We start from the raw sequence: 27,855 nt of genomic DNA on the forward strand, positions 1-27,855 counted from the left end.
GATGATGTTACCTCTTTAAACGGTCTTCGTGCGACCGCTACTAGTATATTGCGTCCACTTCTGCCAGCTGGTGTTTTATTTTTTAAATAAAGAGAAGTGTTGAAAAATAAGGGAGGGTGCAGAAGAGCCACAGAAATGGTTCAAGGGCTGGAGAAGCTGCCTTGCGGTGAGACCCAAGGAGCTCAGGCTGTTCACAGGTGTTGGACTAGCTTGCTGGGGAGAAATACTGGGTTCTAAAAGGGCCCTTTAGTCTAGTGGAGAAAGGTAAAGGTCTAACAAGCAGCAGTAGCTGGAGGTGAAAGCAGACAGACAGACAGACAGACAGACTCATTCCAATTAGAAATAAGGCACATTTCTCACAGTGCTGAGGAATAGCCCTTGGAATAAACTCTCAAGGGAAGGGGACGGACCCTCCTTCTCTTGGTGTCTTCCAATCTAGGCTGGAGGCCTTTGGGAAGATGCTTTCTTTAGTCAAACAGGTTACTAGGCTTAATATGGGGGTAACTGGGTGAAATTCCTGGCCTGTGATATGCAGGTCAGGCCGTAAGAGGCCAGTAGCTCATAAGAGGCAATGAAGGATTCATTCCATCCAAGCCATCTCCATTGGGAAGGAGGAATAGATGGAAATGCACTTTTTAGAATGTGACAGTAGCATTGGTGCATCTGTTAGGCCATCAACATGGTCTCCTCTGGGAGCAGAGAATACAATAGACACTATTTAATTAAACTGAGGTTTTATTTCTAAGACTGCACACTGTGAGAACTTGTGGATTCCTAATACCAGTTTTAGACAAGGTTTAAAAATATTGGCTACGTTTAAAAGCTTCAACTCTTCTCCAGACTGCTCCTTCCCATAGCCAGAGCCTCACCAAGAGCCTGTAGAGAGAGTCAGGAATTCAGGAGTTATGACAAAATACAGGCAGGGGGAGGTACTAACAGCAGGTCCTGCTGTAATGCCGTTGAGTCAGAGGCCATGACTGAGTTGTGTCAAGATTACAGAAAATGACCATGTTTTCCAGAGTCAGAAGAAGACATTTGGTGTGTGTCACACAGAAGGGCTGAACTGTACTGATCTAGCTAGTGGCTCAAGTGATACAGCGAGTGTTTGATGCAGTTCTACTGGTACAGGAGCGCTAGGAGAACTACATCCACACTCAGGGTTTTACTGGTGACTACATTAACAAGTCACACCCCTCACTCAACTAGTTGCACCTGTACAAGATCTGTGCGCAGACCAGGCTTTAGGGTCACACGATACTTAGAGAGGGCCCTATCTCGGTGTGCACGATACAGCCATGGAGACCTTCTGACTCGAAAGCAACATCAACCTGTTTCTAGCAATGGAGGGAAGTCCTCCAGGACACCAAGTTATCAGGAAGTGACGCTAGCTCCGTGACATTCACTTTGGGCAGGGAACAGCTTTGCTGGAATCCACCCTTGTCTGCCATCTTAATTCCACTGACCCCTTGTTCCACTAGATCGCTGGTTCCCAGCTATGGGACACATTCTGCTCATGAAAGCATTATGCCTCAGTCACAAGAAATAAGGTTTCTTCCCTTCAGAGACTGGGCAGCAAGTGTCCCAGAGATGCCCTGAGACACGTGGGTATTCTAGTAAGACCCAGGGCTGGCCCAGTATAGCTGGGACACATGGGCTCTTGTGATAACTTGAGGTTTCAGAAGCTGGTCATGATCCTTCCCCACCCCCAGACAGTTTCAGCAGTTTAGTCCCACTCCCAGGCACCTGCCTCGTACCAGTTCTCCAGTTGTGACCCTTCTGAGCCCACGCTGCTGCTGAGTTGCGCACATCCTGCACTGGCTGGTTTCCACCCCGGCCTGTCTTCCCAAGACTGAACAATGAGATGGAAACAGACAGGAGTTAGCACAGATACGCCAGGATGAGGAGTTCGCCTGACATGGGCCATGCTGCCAGACAGTCCCTGTGCAAGCTGGGTTTAGCGCACAGCTCCCTGCCGGCATCATGGGATCCTGCCTCCATATGCACCCTCCTGCTGAACACGTCTCTTCAGCTGGCTGCATGTCCCCACCTTAGCCCAGGTTCCCCGGCCCCAAAGCCAGCTCTGAACAGGTGCACCTGGCACTCCCTGGGATCTGCCACCTACGGGTTCCTGAAGGTTCCCCCTTCTGCCAGTAGCATACTGTGGGTCTCCAGAGCCTCACACCCCCTCCCCCACCCAGGGGCAGGAGGGGTCCCTGGCTCCCACGAGATGGCACCACCCCCCAGGTGCCCCAGGGGTCTGTACCTGCCCAGGGGGAAGGAGGGAAGGTGCGGGGGAAGAACACATTGCTTTTCTCCTCCTGCGCCCCAGGGACTTTCTGGCACTTATGGCAGTGGCTCCCCCAGCTCTGGCCAGGCTCTGCTGCCCTCCCCACCCCCCGTTACCCACATGCAGGCCTCTCCCACTCCAGCCTCGCTGCCCAATCAGATCTGGTACCGGCTCCCTCTACGAGGTGGGGTGGCCTCACCCCCTGGCCAGGGGAGTGGGGAAGTTCCTCCTCCTGGTCACCCATAACTCCCCACCCACCCCGGGCTCCATCCAGCCACCCCTCAGAGCCCCCTGGGTGTTGTGAAGGGCCTGGCTGGTGCCCCCCTCCCCTCCAGGCCAGCGCCTGAGGGCCTGGCCCCCTCCTGGCCCCCCGTTCGGTCTGCCACTGCCTTAGGGAGTCTCAGCAGCATCTCTCCATGCTGTTCTATGGCAGCTTGCACTGGATTGTTTCCCTGGTACCCCGGCAATAGATAAGCCTCATCCCCAGGGCAGGGGCAATGCCTTGGTTGTGGCCACCATGTGCCTTCACAGTGCGGCCGACACGCAAGCTTTGACCTTCAACCCAGGTGAACGATGGCTCCCTTCCACCTTGGCACACAGCAGCTGTTCAGGCACCTGCACGGATTTTACTCCTGGCCAGGAGGGTTTGTGGAGAACGTGCCTATAGTATCTGGATCATGAGCTCTCTGGGGCATGGACAGTCTTGGCTTGTTTGCCCAGCACCTAGCACAGTGGGCTCCTGCTCCCCATCGGAGGTCCCCAGGTGCTACCACCACTCAGACCCTGCTTCGGACATTCATTCTAGCTGGTGTAAGTCATATTTCCAGCTGCCGTGGGATCCAAGCCACATGGTTAAGCGGGCGCAGGATCATTGCCCTTCCACAATGTATTTTACTGGAGCGGGACACGTTCTACTCACACAGCAAGGGATTCAGGGGGAAGCGGCCAACAGCTGGCAGCTCCTGCATCTCCAATCTGGACTGGACCTCAGTCTATGCTCCCCTACTGGGACACTTCACTCCCAGTGAGAGCCCCCCACATCTCTGGGGCTCAGTTTGTCCCCCAAAGCTAGTGTGGCTTCCATGCAGAGCCACAAGGGCATTGGACTCTGGAGTCCCTGCACGGCAAGGCGTCAAGAGCTTGATAGCTTGCCACATTGCAGCAGCCAAGGCCAGGTCCACACTACGGCTTGGTCAGTGGAAGGACATCACTCAGGGACAGAAACAATCCACACCCCTGAGCAATGCAGCTATCCCGACCTAACCCCCAGGTTCGGGGAGCTTCTCCCACCAACACAGCTACTGCCTCTCGGTGAGATGGACTCGCGACATCCTCCCATCTGCATAGCAGCATCTTCACTGACGCGCTGCAGCTGTAGCATTCTAGGGGAAGACACGCCCTAATTCACGGGCAGGGTTCAGGGCCAGGGAGCCATACATTGGTTATGCTCCGTTACAGTGGGAGCTACTCCTTGCTCATACACGAGGTCCATGGAATTTAATAGACTCTGGCACTTACATCAGGCATTTTGGATCCTGATAGACCCCAAGGAATAGAACCTGGGTCGGGCTTCCTCCCTCCCACACACGGGGTAACACAGGAACAGAGCAGAGTACTTCTTTAACAAAACTGCTGCCTCCACAGCACCCGATTGTGGCAGGGCCTGCCTCAGTTTCCCCGTCCTCAGGGCTCCTCAGTGCTTTCACAGAGGCTCTCGTAGCCTGTGACACCCTTACTGAGGCTGACTCATGAACAGCTCCAAAGTAGAGGCCTCCAAGTCCCAATCAAGAGTTCACATCTTTTCAAGGTTTGTATCTTCATCCTTTCTGCCTGGCACCTGCTCCCATTCCTACCTGCCCGAGTCCTGGCCCTTGCAGGAGTCCGCTTGTTGTCTGCAGTTCAGTTTCCCTAGGACTCTTCCTTATTGATCCCAGATTGACGGGTCACATGACCCTCGCTTGCCCCACTTGGAGAAAACATGTTACAGGTGGGGCTGAGCCCTCTGGGGCCAGCTGCCCTATGACAGCAATGTGACCCATATGAGCCGAGTCCTGGACACATCAGTTCTTTCCCACCCATGCGAATTTGGACAGGAGCCTCCAACGGGTACCCTTGGTGGCTCCATTCAGACACAGCAGAGTCCATGTACTGGCCCAGTTCTGCCCTCAGTTACACCCGCACAGCCTGACGAAGGGCAGTGGACTGGATGGGTGTAACACGAGCAGAAGCAGACCCACAGCAGCGTTGGCTATCGCAGAGGTGTTTCTAGCCGAGTTTCATTAGATTTCTGCCTGCCCAACTAGAACAGCAGCATCCAAGAGTCTGACCATTGCCGGTGTGCACAGAGCTGTTGTCGCCAGTCCCAAGCGTTAAATACCAACAAACCTACAAGACAGGCCTCAAAACACCCGGCAATCTTACGAGTTTCGGTTCTTTTTGCCTGCTAGTTACTGAGCCTTTATTCTCACGTTCTAGGTTTTCAACCTTTCCTCTCAACCATGAGGGCTGGACACTTGTTTTAAAGCAATCTCAGCTTCCCATTCCCAGCTGCTGGGGCTTTAAGAAAAAGCCACTAAGTATCATGAGACTTGCAATAAAGTGACAGGAGTTAGCAGTACTGCCAGCGCCACAGCTCTTCTGATGCCAGTAGAGCTGGGCCATTCACACTGGGGGGGATGTGGCCAGGTCTGTGGCACTCTTTTCCCAAAAGGGGGGAAGTGGCTGCTAGAAAGTGAGAGGAGGAGGAGTTAGGTCTTACCTCTGACTTGCACTTAAGGTGTAATTTGCATTGGAGCCAAGAACAAAAGGAGAAGCGGCAGCGCACTCCTGTGCATCTGAAGAGGAGAAAGTTTAGCGTGAGGGCACAGCGAATTGCTGCTGGGCAGGTTTCACACACCAAGACACTCTGCACCCCCAGATCTCATCAGCAGGAGGCCACTGGCCCTGCTCCCTCTCCAGCCCACTTAGGAGAACCGAACCGGATCTGTTCCAAGTAAGTGTTTCAGAAGGAAGATGCAACTCCATGCTCTGGGGGTCCTAAGCCTCTACCCGCTAGAAGCTGGGAGTGGATCACTTGATAATTGCCCTGTTCGGTTCATTCCCTCTGAAGCAATTGACAGAAGACAGGACACTGGGCTGGATGGACCACTGGTCTGAGCCAGCATGGTCATTCTCATGAACCCCTGTGCTAGCCCTGATCTTGCTGCCCTAGTGAGCTGGGGGCGCTAGCAGGTCTGTTGGAAGTGGTTTGGGAGCATTGCCAACACCCTGACTGGCTACACGCTCAGGCCCTCAGTAACAGGCTAGAGAGGTTTTATACCGGCACAACAGTTAAGTCTGCAAGTGACTGGGCTGCAAGAGACTTTTCCTGACCACAAGGCTGAAAACTCAGGAGATGTTTGCAGCATTGGTGCGGCCATGTCGATCCCAGGATACGACAGAGACAGGGCAGGGCAGATCTTTTATTGGACCAACTGACTGATGAGAAAGACAAGCTTTCCACTAGCCACACGGAGCTCTTCTTCAGGGCTGGGAAAGGCTCTCAGAAGAACATCACAGCAAAATACAAGATGAAAGAGGGAACTACTTATGCTAAGGGACCATTCCAGGTGAAGTGGAGGGTGTTAGCAGGCCAGTCATAGGGGGAAGGAAGGGAGGAGGGCAGCTGGGACAGATCCGAGGTATTAAACAACTACAAAGCATACCAGAGGGGAGCCCCACCCTGGAAAATCTTTCCTGATCTTCTTCTGACCTTCACACAACTCCAACCTTTCCAAGATCATAAGCAGCAAGCTCCCCACAGACCAGGACACCAGCTCAAAGCAGCACCAGACCCTGCCCAAACAGTTGCAAAACCTGCAGACACAGCTCCACTGCTGCAATGGTCAACACCCCTTTCAAATCCATGGGTCCTACACATGCCTATCACAACATGGGCTCTACCTCAGCCAGTGCATTAAATGGCAACACCACGGGTGAAACCAGACAACCAATCACACAGGAAAACGATGAGACAAACACACCATCACCTGTGGGCAAACACTGCTCACAAAACGATCACTATATCTGACCCATCAGTCTTCATCCTCAGAGGAAACCTTCTCAACCACTTTCAGACAACCCTGGGACCTTAAATTGCTAACTTTGCTAGCCACTAAGGCCTTGTCTACACTAAACAAACAAGTCAACATCACCTATGCCAACTTACAGCCACCACACCAATTACCGTGGGGCTGAGCACAAGACCCTCCTTGGAAGTTGCCGCCTCCCATAGGAAAAAAGTGGAAGTGATGTCAGAAAAAAGCAGAAACGTGACCCAAACTAGCCCCATTTGGGATCCGGAACATAGTGGCAGATTTGGCATTTCCGGTTCTGGTGGCGCCACGCTGAAAGTGCCCAGAAGCAACCGGCCCCCAAAAAAGGCAGCTGCCAGAAGCCATGCACAAGCCCACACCGCACAACCCTCGTGGGAAGCAAGCAGCTCACTTGCAAAACAAGCTTAATTCATCTCGCCCTTGCCAGGAGCCAGCCCCAAGCTTCTCCCATCCCCATTCCTTCATTCCCAGGGGGAAGCTGCCTCCCGCCCCTGCCCACGTTGCGCAGCTGGGATCTGGGGTCCAGCCGCCCAGACTTGACAGACCCACCACCGACGTGAGGGGATGCAGTGTCTACATGGACAGTGTGTCACCCTAACTATGCTGACAAAAGTGCTGCACCTGTCGAAGTGGTTTTGTTTTGTCGAAAACACAGGGCAGTTTCCTTGGGCGGAGGGAGAATGCAGTGTGTACACCATCACTACTTTGTTGACAAAAGCTGACTTGTTGACAAAACTCTAGCGTAGCCCAGCCCTAAAAATTATGAACTGAGTAGACACACTGGATTTGTTTAATTGCAATAGCCTATAATCCACTAACAACCCCACCCCCGTGACTGGGGGGGAGGGAGGGGGGTGTTAACAGATCACTTCACCTCGAATGGTCCCTTCAAATGCATTAACTCCTTACGCTAAAAACCTGCTCCACCTTGTATTGAGCTGAAACTCAGTCAGGAGATGAGCAAGAGGGAGCCAGCCGGAGGGTTGAATCCTGCCCTACGAGAGCCGCCCAGTGCTTGCTTTTTAGCAGCAGGGGACCCAGCCTTGTCCATGCTAGGGACAGAGAGATTCCCACTGCTCTGGATGAGCCAGCGCCAGGCAGGAGCGTAGGAGCCCTGGCGTGAGGAGAGACCTCGGCAGCTGGTAACAGAGTGCCACCATGTTCATTAAACATACAGCCCCAGAGCCTTGATGTCAAATTCTAACACTGAAGCTGTGGGAGCTCAGAGGGGACAAAGGCCAGGGGGTTGCTTGCCAGCCAGTGCCCCCCAGAATTCCCCCAAGTAGAGACAGACAGACAGCCTCGTCAGCGACAGCTTGCTTTGGTCCTGGTCTACCTGGCTTAGGATGTAAAGGCAGCAGGTATTGCATTATCTAGCGTAGTTTATTAAACTCTGGTCAAGACAGAGCAGCTGTACTTCAGCATGTGCTGAACTGGTTGAGTGATACCCAAACCACCACAATCAAACACCAAATCTTTAATCCTATTAAAGCAAAGCTGGATAGACAGCGGTGGGGTTTTGTCTACACAGGGCAGTTGCAGAGTAGCTATTCGGGGAAACTGCCCAAATGAGAATGCGTGGGGGCTATTTCAGAACACTTATGTTATTCCAGGATTACTCTGATTTTGAAGCATGCTAATTACTCCGGAATCAAAATCCCTTATTCGGGACTCAATCTGTTCAGCAGTGGTTCCCCAGTATTGCAGAATAGCTATGCCAGTCAGTTGCCTTGTTTACACCTGGCATGGTCGTGAGTGATACAGCTAAAGGCGGCATGGTGTGCGGTTTCATGCTCCAAGCCTGGTCTGCACATAAAATGTAGGTTGAGCTAAGTCACTTAGGAGTGTGAAAAATTCATTCCCCGAGAGACGTAGTTAAGCCAACCTAAGCCCTGGTATAGACACCTCTAGGTCAATGGAGGAATTCTTCCAGTAACCTAGCTGCCTCCTTGAGGGGCGACTTGAGAGTGAGAAAAATCCCTTCCACTGCTGCAGCAAGTGTCTCTACGCTATAGCGCTTGTTGTAGTGTAACCGTACCTCTGTCAAGTCCTGCACACGCAAAGGAACCACATGTCAATGGCACCAGACTTCACTGACACTCACCTGCCTCCCAGTCCTCCTGGCAGGGGGGACACTGCCAGGATCTTGGGGTCTCCTTCTGTTCCTTCTTGGGACCAAAGGGCATCGATGTCACTGCAAGCAGAGGAGATGGTTACAGGACTTGGAAGGAAGAGAAGAAGTAAGTCCAGGAGTGAAGCAGGGTCATTTACATGGAGCATGGCTCAGTTCTCTAAGCCAAAGGCCCAGCTTTAGAGGAGGTCACAGGTCACATTTAACTGGAGATGCTCCCTGGTGGGTAGATTCTTGGAGCCAGGCTCAGGTCAGATTGGCTTGTGTCCAGGGCCTCTGCTCTCCTGCACTGGCCCCAGCTCACTCCAACCAGCTGTGCCCAGGGCGCAAGCCCCTCTGCCCCAAACTCCTGCCACACGGAGTGGAGAAGCCTTTTTACACACAAGCTGACAAGCAGCTGCCCCTGCCACTGGGGGAATCAGCTCCTACAGCCTAAGCTGGCAATACCAGAGAATCCTCCACATCACCCTGACACTGCATGAGGGGCCAGTGTGGTTCCCTGGCTACAAACGGGGCTCAGAGCGCGCTGATGCCATTGGCCCCACAGGGCCCAGCGCACACGCTGATCTCCAGAGTTCTCATTACAGGCCCAGCCATGGGACCAGGCTCACAACCTCTGCATCACAGCTGGGACAGAAAAGCCAATTCCTGCCCAAGAAAAGGGGATTGTCATGTCCCAAATCAGGACAAAAAGTAAAATCCATCCCACAAACTTGGTGGGGTTTTTGTTTTTATCAGCTAAACCCCCCCCCCCCCCCACCCCAAATTTGGTTCAAGTTTTTTATTTTGACCATTTTTTGTTTAACTAGGATTAGTTTCAAATGGGCATTTTGAACCAGAAAATAGTATTTTGTTTCAAGAGTTAAAAAAGGGGACCAAGATTTTCCAAGTCGAGATGTGTGTTGAAGCCCAAAGAACCCGGTCCCACAAGCGTTCATGGAGCTCAGCATCTCCGGACAAAAATGCTTCATCGAAGTTCCCCAGCAGCTCTCCTCAGCACCTAGCTAGCCATTCAGCAGGGCCAGGCTTAGGGTATTGGGCCCTTCAGAAATGCTGGCCCATAGCTCCCTGGGTGCAGAGGTGCAGGACCCCTCCTGCAGTGAAATGTTAGGGGAGCGCTGGGATGCCAGGTGACCTGTCCCATGCTGTGCCAGGCACCGAGTGCTTCCCTAGGCTTGCCACGAGGATGCTTCTCTGGCCCGCAGGAGATGAACAGCTGGTTGTGGGATTGGGGTGGGAAAAAGATTTCTACCCACCTCCTGAAGAGTCTGTCTGTCAGTGCCTTCCCGAAGGAAGGAAGAGAAGCACAAGCCCAGCCTGCTCTATGCTGGGATTTCAGCCACTGCAGCAAACTCGGCACATTCACAATTTATACCAGGGCAGCTAAGCCAGCACCTGCTGCTTCTACCAGCACTGATGGGACAGGGTGAAGTGCTGGGCAAAGCACTCATTCTTGCTCAGAGCAAGTGCACCTACAGTCGCTGGGTGCAACTCTCATCCATCACATGGGCTGCAGATTGTTTGAGGCTTGCACTGGGCTCCATAGCAAAATGCCCCAGCACAAGCTCCCTTACAGTCTCCCTAGGCTGGGGCAGGTCAGGTTGGTCAGCAGGAGCAGGCATGTATTAAACAGGTGTGCTGCGCCCTCCTCGCCCCAGCTTACCACTGAACAGCTCCGGCCCCGAGTTGTCTGTGCAGGTGGAGATGTGCAGCTGGAGCTCTTGCTTGGAGACTTTGTGGCGAGCGTTGTAGGGGCAGGTGGCCAGCTCCTTGGCTATTTTCTCATTATTCTGGAAGAGAAGCCACAAGATGCCACCCCGCAGGGACAGGAGGGAGGTACAGCCACCCGTGGGCCCGGCCCAGCACTTCCACTGATGCTTGGAGGGGAGGCTGCTGAGTGTATCTCTAGGGATGCGTCGGAGCCAGAAGACTGGCAAACAAAGCGTTGATTTGCTGAGCGCTTAATGAGAGTGCGCCACTCAGTCCGTCTGCACACTGCTGCTGCGAGCAAGCCTCCAGCCTGTACAGACAGACAGACAGACAGACAGACTTGCACTAGTGGCGCTGGATGTAGCGTGCTAAAGACAGCAGTGTGGACGTTACAGCTTGGACTGCAGCTCTCGAACCTACGGAGTCACATGGGCTTGAAAGTCCACACTGCGATATTCGTGCACAAGCTCGAGCTGGACTGGTGCAAATCTGTCTGCCTGGGCTGGGACGCTCACCCCAGCTGCTGCATAGACCAGCCCTGTGCATGCTGGGAGCAGGAGAGCTTGGAGCATCTGCAGCAGTGCTGAATTGATTCTCAGCTGCTCCATCCCAGTCTTTGCGGCAACAGGGGGATTCTCTTCACGCTACTTTAGCTCCCACCAGACTCTAAGGAAGAGCAGCTCCTGCAAGTCAGAGCGACCTTTGGGCAGCTCTGATGTATGCGGCTCTATTTCCCATGGCCTCTGGACAGCAGAGCATAGCTACAGCACAGATACTCCAGCTACACCCAGTGCAGCCACAACCTGTCCCTTACATTGGGGCTGGAGCAGGGCTAGCTTGGAGCCTGCCCCCAACCCAGGGAGGCCCCTCTGCAAGGTGTTGTCCCAGGGGGCCATTTCCACTCACTTCAGGCCCCGTTGTGTAGCTAGAGCATCCTAAAGGGACATCAGATCAGTGTAACCTCGCTGAGCCACCAGGGCCCCTCAGTGACAACAGGGCAGGCCTGGATCCAAGCTGCCCTGAAGTTCAGGAGCTTTCGGAGCGTGGCTGTCTCCAAGGGTTAACTCTGCAGGAAGATGTAACTCAGGTGATCAGCACTTGTGCTGGCCCAGGCCAGGTGAACAACCCAGCTCAGAGCCCTGCCCAGGTTACTGGGCCTGGACTCACTCGTGCAAAGCTCTCGGACTCTCTCCAGGCCAGAGACTGGTCTACACTACACAGTTATAAGAGGCATCTGACGAAGTGGGTTGCAGCCCATGAATGCTGATGCCCACAGAAACTTGCTAGTCTTTAAGGTGCTCCAGGACTCTCGTGGTTTTTGCTGTATACAGACTAACCCAGCTCCCCCTCTGGAAGTTATAACATGCCTTATGTCGACCTGTCAACCCAACTAACATGCTGCAGCCTTGCTCCCACCGCCGTAAGTACCCCACTACACCAACATCATAACTCCGCCTCCACGAGAAGCGCAGGGCTCACGTCCGTGTAGATGCTGCATTGCTTAGGTGGGCCACTGGGTCTCCACTCCCTGCCACCCAGGTTCCCCACAGGGAGCCATGCAGCAGCCTGGGGTTCCAGCCCCCTGCAGGGAACCCAGCTGCACCAGTACTCCCAGCTCAGAGCCCAGCTGCCCTTGGGGCTCTTGGTTCCCCGCCAGGAGCACAGCACCTGACCGGCTGTCAGGTGGCTTCCCTGCCCCACCCCCAGCTGGGAGCAGGGAGGTGAGAAGCCAGGGGGCAGCTGGGCTCCCAGCAAGGAGCTGCATGGAGCTGAGTGCCCAGGTTCTCAGCCCCTCACGCCACCCCTCTTCAGTCGGTGGAAGCGCTCCCGGGGAGGATACTGTGGACATGACACTGCGGTGGCTGTAAATCAACCTAACCTAGGTCAACTTAGATTAGTGTAGACATGCCCGAAGTGTTCTCTAGCCCATGCCAGGGGTTTACCCAACCTGTTCTTACAAGTTTGAGTCTCCCTAGATAACTTGTTCCAGAGCTTAGCTACCCTTTCAGCTAGGAAGTTTTTCCTGATGTTTAACCTAAATACAAGCCCATTACTTCTTATCCTGCCTTCACTGGACAATGAGCACAGTTCACCACTCTAGAACAATCTTTTACTGACTTGAAGGCTTATCCCCTGCCCCCCCCCTTCTCCAGACTAAACAAACCCAATTTTTTCAGTTTTTCCTTGTAGGCCATGTTTTCTAGACCTTAAATCACTTTTGTTGCTCTCCTCTGGACTGTCTCCAATTTGTCCACATCTTTCCTGATGTGTGGGGCCCAGAACTGGACACAGTATTCCGGCCAAGGCCTTATCAGTGCTGAGTACAGGGGAAGAATTACTTCTCATGTCTTGCTTACCACTCTCCTGCGACTACATCTCAGAATGATGTTTGCTTTTTTTGGCAAAGGCCTTACGCTGTTGACTCATTTAGTCTGTGATCCACAATAAGCTCCAGATCCTTTCCTGCAGTTCTCCTTCCTAGGCAGTCATTTCCCATTTTGTATTTGCATAATTCAATATTCCTTCCTAAGTGTAGTACTTTGCACTTGTCCTTATTGAATTTCATTCTATTTATTTCAGATTATTTCTCCAGTTTGCCAAGATCATTTTGAATTCGAATCCTGTCCTCCAAAGCACGTGCACCCCTTCCCAGCCTGGTATCATCTGGGAACTTTATAAGTGCACACTAGGTCATTAGACAAAACATTTATGAAGATACTGAATAGAATTAGTCCCAGGACAGATCTCTGCAGGGCCCCACTCAATATGCCCTTCCAGTTTTGCTGTGAACCATACAGAATTATTTTGAGTACGGTTTTCCCACCAGTTGTGCACCCATCTCATAGGAGGTTTGTCTCTAGGCAATATTTCCCTAGTTTGCTTATGAGCAGGTCATGTCAGACAGCATGAAAAGCCATCCACTGCTTCTCCTCTAGCCACAAGACTTGTTACCCTGTCAAAGGCCATTAGGTTGATTTGATAGAATTTGTTCTTGACAAAACCATCTTGACTGTTACTTAATCACCTTATCTTCACGTGCTTACAACTTGAGTATTTGCTCCATTGTCTTTCTGAGTACTGAAGTTAAGCTGTCCTTATTCCCCTTTTTAGAGGTAGGTTCTAGATTTGCCCCTTTTCCACTCCTCTAGGATTTCTCCCATCCTCAAAAGATAAGTCGCTAATGGCTAGATCCGAGTCCTGGTCTCAGTACAGAATTAGTCCAACAGAAGGCAGCTTACATCAAACTAACTCTGTAAGTGTCTACAGTAAAATGCAGCTCACACCGATGTAATTTGCCCCTACACTGACATAACTCCAACGCCACAAGAGGCGTAGTGCCTATGTCAATGCAGTGTCGGTGTAGACACGGTTACTTACATCGATAGTTGCTGCCTTTCAGTGTGGGCATTGTGGGACAGCTTCTAACAGTTCAATCGGTGCAAGCACTCCTGGTGAGGATGCGTGCGGCCGACACAAGGAACGTAGCAGGGACATGCACACGCAGTTTAATTACTGCGGTGACTGTACGTCGACATAACTTAGGTCAACTTAATAGTGTAGACTTCATAAAAGATGAGGGTTGGAAGCGACCTTAGGAGGTACCTAGTCCAACCCCCTGCTCAAAGCAGGGCCAGCCCCAATTAAATGATCCCAGCCAGGGCTTTGTCAAACTGGGCCTTAAAAACCTTTAAGGATGGAGATTCCACCACCTCCCTAGGTAACCCATTGCAGTGCTTCATCACCCTCCTGGTGAAAAAGGGTTTCCTAATATCCAATTTAGACCTCCCCCACTGCAACTTGAGACCATTGCTCCTTGATCTGAGCCATTAACTGCATCCAAGCCCTACTCCACACTTGTGCTCAGTATCCTGAAATCATCCTGCATTTAACTGGATCTCTGACTAATGCTGTTAAGATTCCCACTTGGCACAGAACCCTCCATGTGCTGTCGTGCTAGGCGCTGCACATAGACACAATAAAGATGGGGAATACAGATATGCTCTACCCTAAAGCAGGAGGAAGCACATGGTTGAGAGGCTGCCTTGAAACGCTGGTTTCAATCTGCTAGGCCAGGACTGTGAGAACACCCTGATCTGGTGGGGCTAAGAGTAACCGCTGCAAGTATCAGAGTCATACACCCCCCCCCCCCCGCCCCGCCCCGCCCGCCCAGTAATGCAAGGCACAGCCTGGGAGCTACACTGGGGCAGAGGAGAGTAGCTTGCAGGCACCAGAGACATGGGGCCATCTTCTCTCTGGGCACTTCAGACTCTGCCCCACTGAGTAGTTTGCTCTTACCTCTCTGCATTTGACCAGGTGGTAGGGAAACCGGCAGGCCCGGATCTGGTGGTTTTTGTCATAGGGGCACTGGATGAGCCGCTCGGGATCCATCACGTCTGCACAAGAGAAGGCACAAGATACAATTTGTGAGGCCGGGGGAGGGGCAAGCTTCCCAGGGTATTGGCTACCAGGGGGTGAGTGTGATGCTTGCAGCTGCCCAGGTCCCCCCTGCCTGGCACAGCTGATCCCAGCAGAGCGCCAGGGGGAACCCCAGCAGTGTGTGTGGAGCGCAGGCTGGTCGTTTCTCTGTTCCCTGTGCTCGGGATTTGGCCAGAGGGTACAAGCGATGACCCAGGGCAGGCAGAGCTATGCTGAGCAGAAAGCTCCTGCGGTTGAGCTGGCACAGGAGGCGGCAGGTTGGCGCCCAGGGAGCAGTCAGCCCAGCAGCTAGACATGGGAGCGGTATCGGGGTGGAAGTAGTGCCCATTGTGCAGCGCAAGCTTTCCTGGCACCAGGCCAGGCTCCAGTGACAGATCGGAGGGAAGGACACTCACACTTGAGGAAAACTGTAGGGGAGACGTGGGTCTTTAACGGGGTTGGGATTGGGATCTTGAGGGACAGTGCAGCGAGATCACACCTGGAACTGCCTCTTCCAAGCACTCAGACAAGGGACTTTAAAGAGTCACAGTGATGCGAACGGAGACTTTAAGGAGCATGTTTGCAGTGGGGGGGACTGTGGGGAACTTTCCTGGCTTCTGCATTACCCCAGTGGAATCGGCTTGCAGAAGGATCCGGGCCTTTGCTCCCACACCCTTTACCCAGCTGCCTGCCTGACCCAGAGGACCCCCTTGCTGCTTGCCCTGCAGCAGAGTCCTCAGACCCCCGACAAGGCTGGACTCAGGATTCCTGGGGGCTCGACCCCCAGTTGCACCGTGGTCACGTCAGACCCACCCCGGGTGCTCTCTCTGCCCCAGCCATGTGTCTGGTCTGGGGAGCACGACGTTAACTTCAAACCAAACAGGGTTTCTTGCTGTTTGATAGACTGTAAGAAAAAGAAGGCAAAGGTGGGGAAGACGAAAGGGAACAAGGACCTCGCCCAGGTGCACCCCACACGGCATCTCCAGGACGCAAGGGAACCGCACAGCCCGTTCCTCACACGTCCCAGGCCCTGGCCGCACTGCGGTGACACCTGCTCTGGCACTGGCCACGCGCCGGTCGCCCCGGGTTGCAGGGCCCTTCACCCCAGTGTCGGCTCCCCCTGTCTGGGTCATGACCCCTCTCCAAATGCAGGCTGCAGGACCTGTCCCGTGAGGGCTCTGTACTGGGTCCTGCCCAGGGTCCCCCTCGCTCTGCCAGCTGCTCACCGCACCCAGCACCCATGTTACCTGCGGCACAGCAGGCGACCCGGCTCCCTGCTCCAGCTGCTGCTGCTGCTACTCTCCCCTTAGCTTGGCCCTGGACCCAGCTGGCTCAGGTCAGGCAGCTCCAGCTCACACAGAGGCGGGACACCCCCTGCCCCCGCCTTCCTCATTGGCCTGCCAGCTCATGGGGCAGACCTGGAGCATTGGCCTCTCCCCATTGGCCATGGGGACTGTCAGTCTCAAAGAGGGTGACCAGACGTCCCAATTTTATAGGGAGAGTCCTGATATTTGAGGCTTTTTCTTCTATAGGCGCCTATTACCCCCCTCCCCCCATCCCAATTTGTCACACTTGTTATCTGGCCACCCTAGCAGGGCCCTGATTTCTCATGGTCCCCGAGAAAGGACACCCAAAACTCCCCACTCAGCGCCAGCGAGAGGCCACCGTTCCCGTGCAGCAAGGGCAGAACTGAAGTAAATGAAGGAGCCAGAGTTTGCAGCACTGCTAGCCTCCATGGGGCGAGGCTGGCCAGATGGAGTGCGTGGAAAAAAAAAATCAGGCTGGGGTGGGGGTAATAGAGCCCCCAAAATCAGGAATGTCCCTATGAAATCAGGACATCGGGTCGCCCTCCCTGGGGACGGGGCAGGAGCTGGCCAAGACTAGTCAGCTCCAGTAATTCTGCTGGCGCAACTTCACAGCTTAGACCCAGTGAGAAGGGCTCCTGTCACTGTAGAAAAGCCACCTCCCTCCAGCCCCAGAGTTGTGTGGCCACCTGTTTCCTGCAGCGAGCAAGCCTCTGTCTGCATGTGGAGCGTGTTCACTGAGTGCTAAGTGCTGCTCTCTGCACCGCCAGGATTCAAGCATCCTTCAGAGACACACAACGGGCTCAGCCCTGATGTGTGCGCAAAGCAGAGGGAGAATTCTGCTCCATGCGAGCAGCAGTGCTTGGCTACACAGGGACATTGACTGGCAGCATCACGTTATCACACTGTAGCTAAGCCAGTCAACTCCCCCTCCTCCCCCCCCGCTCTTCCAGGGCGCTCTGCAGCCTTTCACAGATGGGGAAAACGGAGGCACAGGGAGTGGAAGTGAATTGCTGACGGTCACCCAGCAGGCCAAAAGTAGAGCTAGGAATGGAGCCCAGGTCTGCTGCATCCCAGTCCAGCACTGTCCACAGAGCTAACGGAGGGAGGGACGGGGAAGAGGGGCATTTCCTCCCCCAGACAAGGCTCTAGCAATAGATTGGCCTCTGGACATGGCCATTAAAGTAGCACCAGCAATAACAAAGCTGCACACGGTAGGCTAGGCCTGTCCTGGGACTCCTGCAGTCATTTCAGACCAGCGAAAGCCAGCACAGGTCGCTATCCTGGGCGAGTGGCATTTCACGGCCACTTCGGACACTGCTGCCAGCGATGGCATGAGGGGGCAGGCCGGGCAGAGCAGGTTCCCGGGGCCTTCCTGTATGAGCCAGGTCTCGTGCTGGCCCTGTATCAGGCTTACAATGCACCACGCCCACTAGGGCTCCAAGAGTCTTGGCTGCCTGCCACCTGCAGGACCCCACCCACCTCCCTGGGCTGAGCTGCCTGGAACCTGTGCAGAGGCCAGGCCAGTCTCGGCCAGTGGGTTGGGGAGGGTGGGGGAGCAGCATGAGGGGAGGGGCTAGGCTGGCCCCCACCAGACAAGTAGGTCCCAAAGGGCCAAAGCCATCCCAGCCCCAGGACCAGCCCCAGCCCAACAGACGTGGCCACTTCCCAGCAGGGCCAGTGAGTGTGGCCAGGGGGCAGAGCACAGGGGAGCGGGTCTCTAGGGGGACTGTGGGGATGTGGTAGGTGGTAGCTGGTGGGGGGATGCACTGGGCAGATTGGGGGGGAGGGGGGAGATGGCATAGCACAGGCCCACCCGCCAGAGGAAGGAGCACGCAGGCAGCATAGGGCCAGGCCAATGTGCATCTGGTGGCTGCTGGTTTGTAAACATCATCCTCCCACTGGGCTGAGCAGGGCCACCCACCCAACACCCCATTGCCCCCAGCCAGCCCCTCACTCCAGGGACCAACCCCCCACCACACCATGCCCCAGTGCGGCCCACAAATATGTTTGGTGCCAGGCCCACCAAAGGTTAACCCAGCCCTGGGCGCAGAAAGCGAAGGAGCCCAGCACACGCGCTGCAGCATTACCTCCCTCAAACCAGGATCGCATTGCAGGGCTCCTTTGCCAAGCACTGGGAGATCTGGAGAGTTTTGGCTCAGTAGCCAAGCGAGGTGTTACTGTCCCACAGCTTCAACAGGCTATGGGTGGCTAAAAACCCTCCCACTGAATTTTTTGAGAGAGTCTTTGTTATCTCCCTACCCCCTTCCCCTGATCTCACCTCAGGCTGCAGCGCAGACAGTGCCATGCATTTCACACCCCTGGCTTGCCTGTATGTTTTTCCAGTTCCCACCTCCAGTTTTTGCAGGAGGTTTCCCCCACAGCTACTTCCCCTTCTGGCCCCTAGGCTAGCTCCCTGAGTAAAAAGAAGCCAGCACTGGGGCTAGACCCATCACAGACGGAGCAACCCCAGACACCGTCTCTTTAAGTGTCTTTCAGGCTAATTTTAAGCACCAAACCCAGATCTTACTCCACCATGACTGAGCCCTTCCCACAGAGCCTTGTCCAGACTCACCACTGGCAGAAAGCCCTTCCTGCAGTTACAGGCTGCCAATCACGCTGCTTCTTAACCAGCCTGGGAGGGGGGTGTGAGCTTCGCCCCTTTTAAACAGCACCTGACCTGATTGGTACAGGTGAGGACAAATTCCTACCTTAGCTTTCAGATAAAATCCTCCCTTCAATCTAGTCTCAGGTATGAAAACAAACTCTCCCAGCAGTGGCTATGGCTGGTTTATAGGCCCCACACGTAGCTCAGACTGGCTGGGTCCCTGCCCTTCCTGGGAATGGAGGCCAAACAGCTGCATGGTTTAAGTTCTGGAACTGGGGGCAGGTGCCACTGGGGGCCTGGCCAATAGCAAAGGAGCTTTCAACAAGCTTGGTGACATCACACCTGTGAACAACCCAGGGTGTGGTAATGCCAGCTGAGGCTGGGCTGGGTCAGTGCACGGAGGGGAGACCCCGGTGGTGCTGGGCACACAGGAGCTGGTGCTTTCCCTAGAGCATCCTGGTGAGTGCCATGCTGGGAGCTGGGCAAGGGAATGCCAGTTGATCCTCGTGCCTTGGGTACAGCAAAACTCAAATTGCATGTGTCCGGCAGGAAGTGCTGCCCAGTGGGGACAGCACTGGCTTGGGAATTCCCAGACCTGGCTTCAATTCCCTCACCTACTGTGTGATTTTGGCAAGTGGCTTCCCCTCTTTTCCCCTCCCACCCTGTGTCTGTCCTGTCCAGACTGTGAACCCCCAGGGCAGGGACTCACTCTCGCTCTGTGTCTGTGCAGCGCCTGGCACGACAAGTCCTTAATCTCAGTTGGGGCCCTAGGTGCTCAACTGGCCAGGGAGCCACCGTGTGCGGTGGGGTTGATGGTGCGAGGTGCCATGGAGTCAGCGCTGGAGGCGTGTTCATCTCCTTATCCCCCAACACTGACGCAAATGGCAAATTCTTGCTCTGCCCCCCTCCAGCTGAGTTTGGTCCGGACCCCTTTCCTGGCACTGCCAGCCAGGAGGCCAGGTAGGGCCTGTGGCAAAGTGGGGACGCTCTGTAATATTTTCATGACTCCTGTGTCTGCTGCAGTTTCCCTCTGTACTTTGCGTTGCAAAGGATTAAATTGCTGTCAGGGTGGGATGGGAAGGGTATAGACCGTGGAATTTCAGCTAAGTTGGGCCTACTTATAAAATTAAACTACCAAATTAATAAGTGCATATTGCAGAGTATGTGAAATGGTGGCTGGAGTCCCTTTTGAAAAGGGGGGATTGTTTCTCATTGCAACACACCCATGCTGTCTTTCTATTCTCAAAGTATGTCTGGTATTTCATTAGGATAACTGTTTATTAATTGCGTCTCTGTCTGGATCATTTTCCCTAATGAATTTATCCTCTGGGAGTAACTCATCTATTCAGTAAACAGAAATGTGTTAAATGCAGGGTATGCTAGACCTCCAGGGCTCCAAACCTCTCAAAATACCTTATGATCAAAGCTAATGCCTGGATACCATCCCAGGTATTGCTCAATTTAATCACAACAACCCCAATACCCCTTTGTTTGAAGGGTGGAACACTGAAACTAAAGAACAAATCTAGGCGGCTAGCATCTTTTCACTAATTAAAGCACGTGGGTCTCTCCCTCTTGTATTGTTTTCTGGAATTCCTGTGGTTACTCATGTAAATTACCAAAATGCTTTGAAAAACATTGGATTTAAGAATAAAAAAGAGAAGCAATGGAAATAAGCAAGCAGGCAAGCTTCAAGAGAAGAAGAATCATTCTTGACAAGAAACTGACAAGAACTACCATCTTGCCCAGCTGCCTTGTTAGACCACGGATCCAGGCTCTCGGGGGAAGCTGCTAAGAAACCATCGCGGCCTCTTGCCTGCATTGGTGAGGATAATTGCTTTTGCAGCTAAAATATACTGGACTTTTGGTTTGGAGGCTCATTTTATATGTTTATAAGTATAGTAATTAAAGCCTTTCTGTCATTATCCAACGAGAGTCGTGTCAATTCCTGAGCACACTAATAGCAGATCCCAATCTGTGAGTTAACAAGGGTCCTTCAGGAATGGTGAGGATGGAGCATATCAATAAGGAATGTGAGAAGACAATGGAAGCCCCGAGGAGTGAACAAGGACACTAAAGAGCAGGACGCGCTGGCAGGCGGGCACGTGAACTCTGCCCGAGGACAAAGGACTGAGAGGTGGGAGGAAGGGGACCAGAGCTGGCTTTGAAGAGGCTGCCTGCTCTCACTGGGTCGAACAGAGTGAGCCAGAGCCAGAAATGGCAGCCTGAATGCCTGGCTGGGGGAGTGCTCTGGCTCGGCCAGACGGACGCTGTTTCTCTCTGCTGACCGTGTTGGGTTTCAGTTGACTAAAACACCCTGCTGGGTTTGGAAGGGTGCTGGGATCATTGCGGATGCTCCCTGAGGGCACTGTGCCCTGGGGAGAGGGGACGATACAAGCCTCCCGCTCTCAGGGCTCTCTGCAGGGAGCCATGGAGAGAGGCAGGGATGGAGTTCCAGAGTTGTGGGCCTGCCCCTGTGGAACTGTGTGGCTCCTTGGGCCCCGGCACACCACCGGGGTCACTCCCAGGGGACTGGTTACAGACCAGACCCCGTAGATCTGCAACAGGGCCACTAGGAATTAGACTGCCCCTCGCCTTCCCCCCAGCTCAGGGCAGTGACTTTCCGTGGCTGTGGGGCTGCCCACACTATGACAGGGCCTCGTCCTCAGGCCGTTTATGGCAGAGCGGGCGCTCTGGAGCCAGTGAGCTGGGGCTGAGAACATGCACAAGAGGCCACAGCCCTCCACTAGGCCGTTCAGTTCCCTTGGAAGCGTGGTGCGTGGGAGGCGTTCCCTCGTTAGCCTGCCCACGGGCAGCTCTCCCAGCCACGCCACAGGCTGGAAACATCCTGCCTCCATGGTGTCCGTAGTGTGGCTGGACCCTTGCCTTGTCCAGCATCCTTCATTCGGAAGGGCTCCAGATTGCTTATGCCGGTGTTTCCCGAAGGGCGAGTGCACCCCCTGCTGGGGGCAAGGGAGGGCCCAGGGAGGCATCGCAATTGTTCCCCACAAATCAGCTTTTTAAGCCAGGACTCTGGCTGTCACGCTTGCAAACGGCAAAACGTGACCCAAGAGATGCAGCAGTGTGGGCCAGGCTGCCTGAGACAATGGCTCTGACTGGGGCGGGGGCTGTCCTGACAGGGCCTCTGAATCTCCGGAGCCTGAAGCCATAGCTGGGAGAGGGCTGAACTGCTCCGTCCTCTTATTGTGGGTTCACCCGATGCCAATGCTGGGACTTTAAATGTCAGCCCTGTTAACTATTTCATTGCTCATCAAAGCATGGGAGAAGGGAGTGGGAGGCTTCAACTACAAGCTGTGCAGTTTTCCTGATGCAGAGCGGCTCCTTGCGAGTTCGCCTTTAGTGCTGCATGGCAGAGCTGGCGTGCGTGCGGCATTTGGGTCTGTTATTGGCTGGGGGAGCTCAGCTTGCGCATGTTTGAGGAAAATGGGCCACTGAAACAGCTGCCTCAGCTCCACAGAGCACACTACTCTCTAGCTTGGAGCTGCCCTGGGGTCGCATCAGTAGAAGAGCAGGGTGCCTGGTGCTGTATCATTTGTTTTGTCCTGAGGCCACGCTGTGCTCGGCTCTGCACATTGAGCTGGGCAAATATTTTGTCTCAAATAGTAAAAAAGCTGAAAAAAGCATTGGGAGAGGGGTATGGGGGGGGGGGGGCACTGAAACTATTTGGCAAATTCACCTGGATTCACAAATAGTTTGGTGGGGAAAAATAATGGAAAATGTCGAAACATTTCATTCAGTTTTGAGAAAAACAGGAAAAGTTGTTTTGTTTTGAGATGACTCGATTTCCCCACCCCCCCAATTTTCTGGTTTGGCCACTGAAAAAATGAGTTACTTGCTCAACGCTGGCTGCGTGCACATGCGTGTTCTCTCACACACTCGGCAAAAGACGCTCCCTGAGGTAAGAGCTCTAGTCTTGCAAATAGTGCGGGGAGGTTTCTAAAAGCCACTAGCAGGAGAGCCTTGAACTGATGTCCCCATGGAGGACAGTACCCATAGAGGCAGTGATTGTAGTGACTGCTCGAACCGCCCCAGCAGCTCCACTCCTGCTCCCAGAGCGCAGAGATGTCAAGGCTGCTCACATCATCCAATCTGCCCGCCTGCATCATACAGGCCAGAGACCCTCACAGAATGGCCACAAGCAGGGTTGTCCGTGCCAATCTGGCCTAGGCATGGCCTATTGGTTCAGGGTTCTGGCAGGATCTTAGCACAGCACAGGCCAGGCTGGATCTGACACCTCTATGTTCTATCTTACGTTCCTCTAGTGGGTCAAGAAGTGAAGTGGCTCAAACTGGGCTCATGCTGCCCGCTTTGGATCCAAATTCCCAGCACCCCAAGCCCTGGGGTATTTGGACCTGGGGTTTGGCTTGGCCCATTAGAAGACAGGGGGCAACAGCTGGATCTGAATTTGGGTTTCGAACTCTTAGATTCTAAGGCCAGAAAGGACCATTGTGATAATCTAGCTAGTCTGACCGCCTGCATTGCACAGGATTCCTGCAGCAAATCGACCAGAAAAACAACCAATCTGGATTTAAAAATGGTCAAGAGATCCAGTGATTGATTACTCTCACCGTTAAAAATGTACACCTTATTTACAGTCTCGATTGGTCTAGCTTCAACTTCCAGCCATTGGATCATGTTATACTGTTCTCTGCTAGATTGACGAGACCACTGTCAAATATTTGTTTCCTATGTAGATACTTATAATCACGTCACCCCATAACCTTCTCTTTATTAAACTAAATAGACTGAGCTCCTGGAGTCTGTAACTGTGAGGCAGGTTTTCTAATCTTTTAATCATTCTTATGGCTCTTCTCTGAACCCTCCAATTTATCAACATCCTTTTTGAATTGTGGCCACCTGCACTTGGCATGGTATTTCAGCAGCGGTCATACAGAGACAAAAACAGAGGTAAAATAACCTCTCTCTTCCTACATGAGATTCCCCGTGTATGCACCCTGGGATCTCATTAACCCTTTTGGTCACAGCCTCTCACTGGGAGCTCATGTTCAGCTGATTATCCACCATGATCCCAAATCCTTTTCAGAGTCCCTGCTTAGAGTCCCCCATCATGTAAGTCTGGCCTGCATTCTTTGCTCTCAGATTTACATTTAGCCATGTTAAAATGTATATTGTTTGCTTGCGCCGTTTACCAAGAGATCGAGATCACGCTGTGTCAGTGATCTGTCCTCTTCGTTATTTACCATGCCCTAATTTTTGTGTCATCTGCGAACTTTATCAGTGAAGATTTTTATGTGTGCTTCCAGGTCCTTCATAAAGATGTTAAATAGCCTAGGGCCAAGAACTGATCCCTGCAGGACTCCACTAGAAACACACCTGCTCAATGAAAATTCCCCATTTCGAGACCTATCAGCTAGCCAGGTTCAGTCCATTGAATGTGTGCCGTGTTATTCCTGTAGTGTTCTACTTTTTGACCCGAATGCTGAGGGGCACCCAATCAAATGGCTTACAGAAGTCTAAGTCCATTACCTCAGCACTATCAACCAAACTGTCATCTCGTCAAAAAAAGATATCAAGTGAGGTTGACAGGATCTGTTTTCCTTAAACCAGGGTTGATTTGCATTGGTTACATAACCCTCCTTCGGTTCATTATGAATCGAGTCCTGTCTCAGCTGCTCATGGCTTTGGTTCTCCGCGGCCTTGTACTTCAGACCATCATCCAGGGCCAGGCTCATGCCCAATGGGCGTCCTGCCTGGCCAGATCAGGGTGTTGGTGTTTTCACTAGGTTTGGACTGGTGTGAATGGCAGGGGGCATCGGGGAGCCAGCCTTGCGGCCGTGGGTCTGTCTCAGGCCCTGCTCGGCCAAGGACTGGTGGCGAATGTCCAGTGGGCGGCAAACAGCCGGGGCTTGGCAAGAGCAGAACAGACGGTTTCTCCAGCCGGGTGCCGGGAGTTGCCGCAGAGCTCTGGGGCCCTGCTGAGTCCCTGCCCCTGAGCTCAGCACCGCACAGGAAGCCACGGCCCAAAAGGGGAAGCTGCTGGCGGCGCTTGGGGAGGTGTCAGCGTGGAGTGACACTCGGCTCTGTGGTGGCTCGGAGCGCCTGGACCAATCGGAGGGTGGGATTGCTTCCCCCCCCCCCCCCAGTCAAAGAAGAAGCACCAATTGGAGGAGCGACAGCAACGCAGCAGCCCCATCCCGCCCCCCCCCAGCGCGGATGTGCCATTTTGGTGGCTTGGTTCCTGTTGGGTGTTTTGCCGTTGGGAGGCCTGGCTTTTCCCCTCCCTCCAGCAGATTATTGGTGGGGTGCAGGGGCTAGATCTCTCCGGGGAAGATGTCTCTGCCCTCCGTCTACCAGCACAAGTTCGCCGAGAAGCTGACGATCCTCAATGACAGGGGGAAAGGCGTCCTCATCCGCATATACAACATCAAGAAGGTGGGTGTGGCCGACCCAACCCGTGGGGGACTGGGTTTGCACCAGGCTTTGGCTTGCTAGGGAAAGGATGACTCTTCAGTGGTTAGAGCATGGGGCTGGGAGCCAGGACAGAAGGAGAGTGGTGTCTAGCAGTTAGAGAAGGGAGAGGGGGTCAGGACAGCCAGACTTGTTCTTGGACTTCAGGGAAGTTGGTTTCTTTCCCTGTCCCATGGCGCTGACGGCTCCTTCCTGGGAGCTGGGAGCATTAATTCCTGTGGTGCCTGGGGAGGGAGGGGGTTTTTGGATGGGAATCCAGCCTAGGGTTCGGCTGAGGATTCAAGGCTGATGCAGGACAAGGGTTTGGGCTCAAACCCACTGAGTTGCTCCCTGAGTTTCTGGCCCCCGCTGGTGGAAATCTCAACAGATTGGCTGCTCCCCTTGGCTTCAAATCTCCTGAGAGCTGCTGGCTCTGCGAGCCACGCCCAGTGCACAGCCGGGCCCAGGACGCAGGCCAGGCTCCTCTGGCTATAGATCTTGCCGCAGGAGCAGATCCTGGCTGTCACTCCCAATCCCCAGGGATCCCAGCTCAGTGTGCGACGTGCCCAGAGCATGGACGGGCAATCAGTGAACTGGTTTACCCTGACCCCTCTCTTTGTGGGCTGGTCCCATCCTAAGCTGGGCTGGTGGCTCCACAGCCATGGCCACACAGCTCCGCATTTCTCGTTTCTTGAGTCCCTCGAGATAGTAACATGCTGACTAGACAGCCTCCCCCCCACCCCCCCGCTACCCCCGGCAACGGCTGGAGGCAAAGTCCTGGGGGCTGATGTAGCTGCTTGTGTGTGTTGCTGGGTCTGGGAGCCTGGGACTAGCAGACAGCAGTGCTGGGAGACAGGACTCCTGGGTTCTCTCCCAGGTGCTGCCCCTGACTGGTGGCTTCCCCCCACTGTGCCTCAGTTTCCCCGCCATGACAAGGCAAGGAGGAGACAGACCTGGATTTCTGACATGCTGGGGATCCTGGCTGGATGATGACAGTTGGTCATTACTGGGGAGTGATCGGGGTGGGGGGTAGCACAGGCTAGGGGGCCTCCTTGCTCCTGGTTGTAGCTGGTTGTAGCTCTTGTTGCAGTTCAGATTGGCTGATGGGGTCAGACTCAGCGCCCAGCTGGGGCCGTTCCAACCACTGCCGCAAACAGACAGCTGCTGCCTGACCCCTTCCTGCTGCTGCCTCAGCTTCCCCTTTCCCAGCTGAGCCTGGCGATAGCGTCCCCTGTGCATGATCACAGCCTGCCCTGCTCCCATGCGGGGCCCATTCTTCCTCCGGCACCCGGGGACCAATGCTTGCATTTACGCCCACCCCCCGTCCTTCTCACCGGGGGGGGAGGGGGACTGTGCTGCTGGGGCGAGGGTGCGGCCCGTCTGGGGGTCCACACTGCTGCGGGGGAGACACCCGGCCAGGGAGGAGCGACACAGCTGGGGGGGGCACGCTGCTGGACAGGGGGGATGGACAGGGGTGCACTGCTTGAGGGGGGGATTACATGGCTAGGAGGGATGCGCTACATGGGTGGCGGACAGAGGGCCGGGGGAGAACAGCTGGGGGAGAACAGCGGGGGGAACATGCTGCTTGAGGACAGACACTCATGGCTGGGGGGGGGGGGGGGCACAGCTCGCGTGGGGGAGTGGCCAAGGAGCAGACTGCAGGGGCGGGGTGCTTCTGGGGACTAACCAGGCCTTGTTGTTCAGGCCCACCCCATCCTGTCAGCCAGAGCCTGGACTGCTCCCACACCAGCAGGCCGGGCCCCCATCCCCCCGCGGGTCCGTCCCCCTGTGGGTCTGGCCCATGGTCCCTAGCCCCAGGCAGTGAAGCAGCCGCCCCTCCTCCCAGCCCCACCCATGTGTATGTGACAGCTTGTGTGTTGGTGAGGCTAGCTGCTGGTTTGCACAAGACAGCTCTGAAGGGCCCAGCTGATGCCCCCCTCCCCCCCCAGGCTGGCACCCAGGGGCATGGCCTCCTCACACCCCCTGCCCCGGTTGGTCTGCCACTGCCTCCTGGAGCTGGGGGATGCGTTCCTGGCCTTTTATAGAGATTGATTTAACCCACTGATCCTGAACTCGGGGTGTCTAGGACTCTGAGCCTGCCACAGGAGACCTTCCATCACTGCTTGTAGTACAGTGGGGGTGGTCGGCAGGTGACCGCAGGCCAAAGCTGGTCCACCAGATGCTTTTGAGAGGACCCCAAAATCTTTTTATTTCCTTATTATCATTATTATTTGTTTGTTATTTTCTCTGGCATCTGGACCTTGACTATTCCTGGTTCTCACGGGGGACTTCAATCACCCTGACATCTGCTGGGAGAGCAATAGAGCAGAGCCCAGACAATCCTGGAAGTTTTTGGAGAGTGTTGTGGACAACTTCCTGGTGCAAGTGCTGGAGCAACCAACTAGGGGCTGTGCTTCTCTTGACCTGCTGCTCACAGACAGGGCAGATTTGATAGGGGAAGCAGAAGTGGGTGGTAACCTGGGCAGCAGTGACCATGAGATGGTCGAGTTCAGGATCCTGACACAAGGGGGAAAAAAGAGCAGCAGGACACAGACCCTGGACTTCAGAAAAGCAGACTTTGACTCCCTCAGGGAGCTGATGGGCAGGATCCTGTGGAAGGCTAATATGAGGGGGAAAGGAATCCAAGAGAGCTGGTTGTATTTTAAAGAAACCTTATTGAGGGCACAGGAACAAACCATCCCGATGTGCAGAAAGAATAGCAAATATGGCAGGTGACCAGTTTGGCTTAACAAAGAAATCTTCAGTGAGCTAAAACACAAAAAGGAAGCTTACAAGGAGTGGAAACTTGGTCAGATGACCAGGGAGGAGTATAAAGATACTGCTTGAGCACGCAGGAGTGAAATCAGGAAGGCCAC

At 54.1% G+C, this 27,855-nt stretch overlaps 2 protein-coding genes across 3 annotated transcripts in view; one reads left to right on the forward strand and one right to left on the reverse strand.

Annotated features, from left to right (window-relative positions):
* Positions 1-717: 717 nt before the first annotated feature.
* On the reverse strand, positions 718-18,787 carry LOC137144626 (gametocyte-specific factor 1-like). 2 transcript variants are annotated; one of them, XM_067535045.1, is made up of 7 exons: positions 18,654-18,787; positions 14,519-14,616; positions 10,176-10,302; positions 8,486-8,575; positions 5,046-5,121; positions 1,755-1,849; positions 718-876 (listed from the first exon to the last, which is right to left on the reverse strand). In XM_067535045.1, exons 2-7 carry the CDS (start codon positions 14,609-14,611, stop codon positions 866-868), a joined length of 492 nt encoding a protein of 163 aa, XP_067391146.1. In that variant the 5' UTR covers positions 14,612-14,616; positions 18,654-18,787; the 3' UTR covers positions 718-865. The 2 variants fall into 2 exon arrangements, with proteins under 2 accessions (XP_067391146.1, XP_067391147.1); XM_067535046.1 differs by lacking the exon at positions 18,654-18,787 and adding an exon at positions 18,518-18,646.
* Positions 18,788-24,803: 6,016 nt separating this feature from the next.
* Positions 24,804-27,855, forward strand: part of NCKAP1L (NCK associated protein 1 like) — a 55,171-nt gene continuing 52,119 nt past the window's right edge. Inside the window, exon 1 of the mRNA XM_067535038.1 lies at positions 24,804-24,964. Coding sequence (XP_067391139.1) covers positions 24,863-24,964 — 102 coding nt within the window. The 5' untranslated portion in view covers positions 24,804-24,862. The remainder of the gene's footprint in view (positions 24,965-27,855) is intronic.

This window comes from Emydura macquarii, unplaced genomic scaffold, assembly GCF_026122565.2.
Source record: "Emydura macquarii macquarii isolate MOO-44397 ecotype Brisbane River unplaced genomic scaffold, CSIRO-AGI_Emac_v2 contig_3472, whole genome shotgun sequence".
NCBI classification, from domain to species: Eukaryota; Metazoa; Chordata; order Testudines; family Chelidae; genus Emydura; species Emydura macquarii.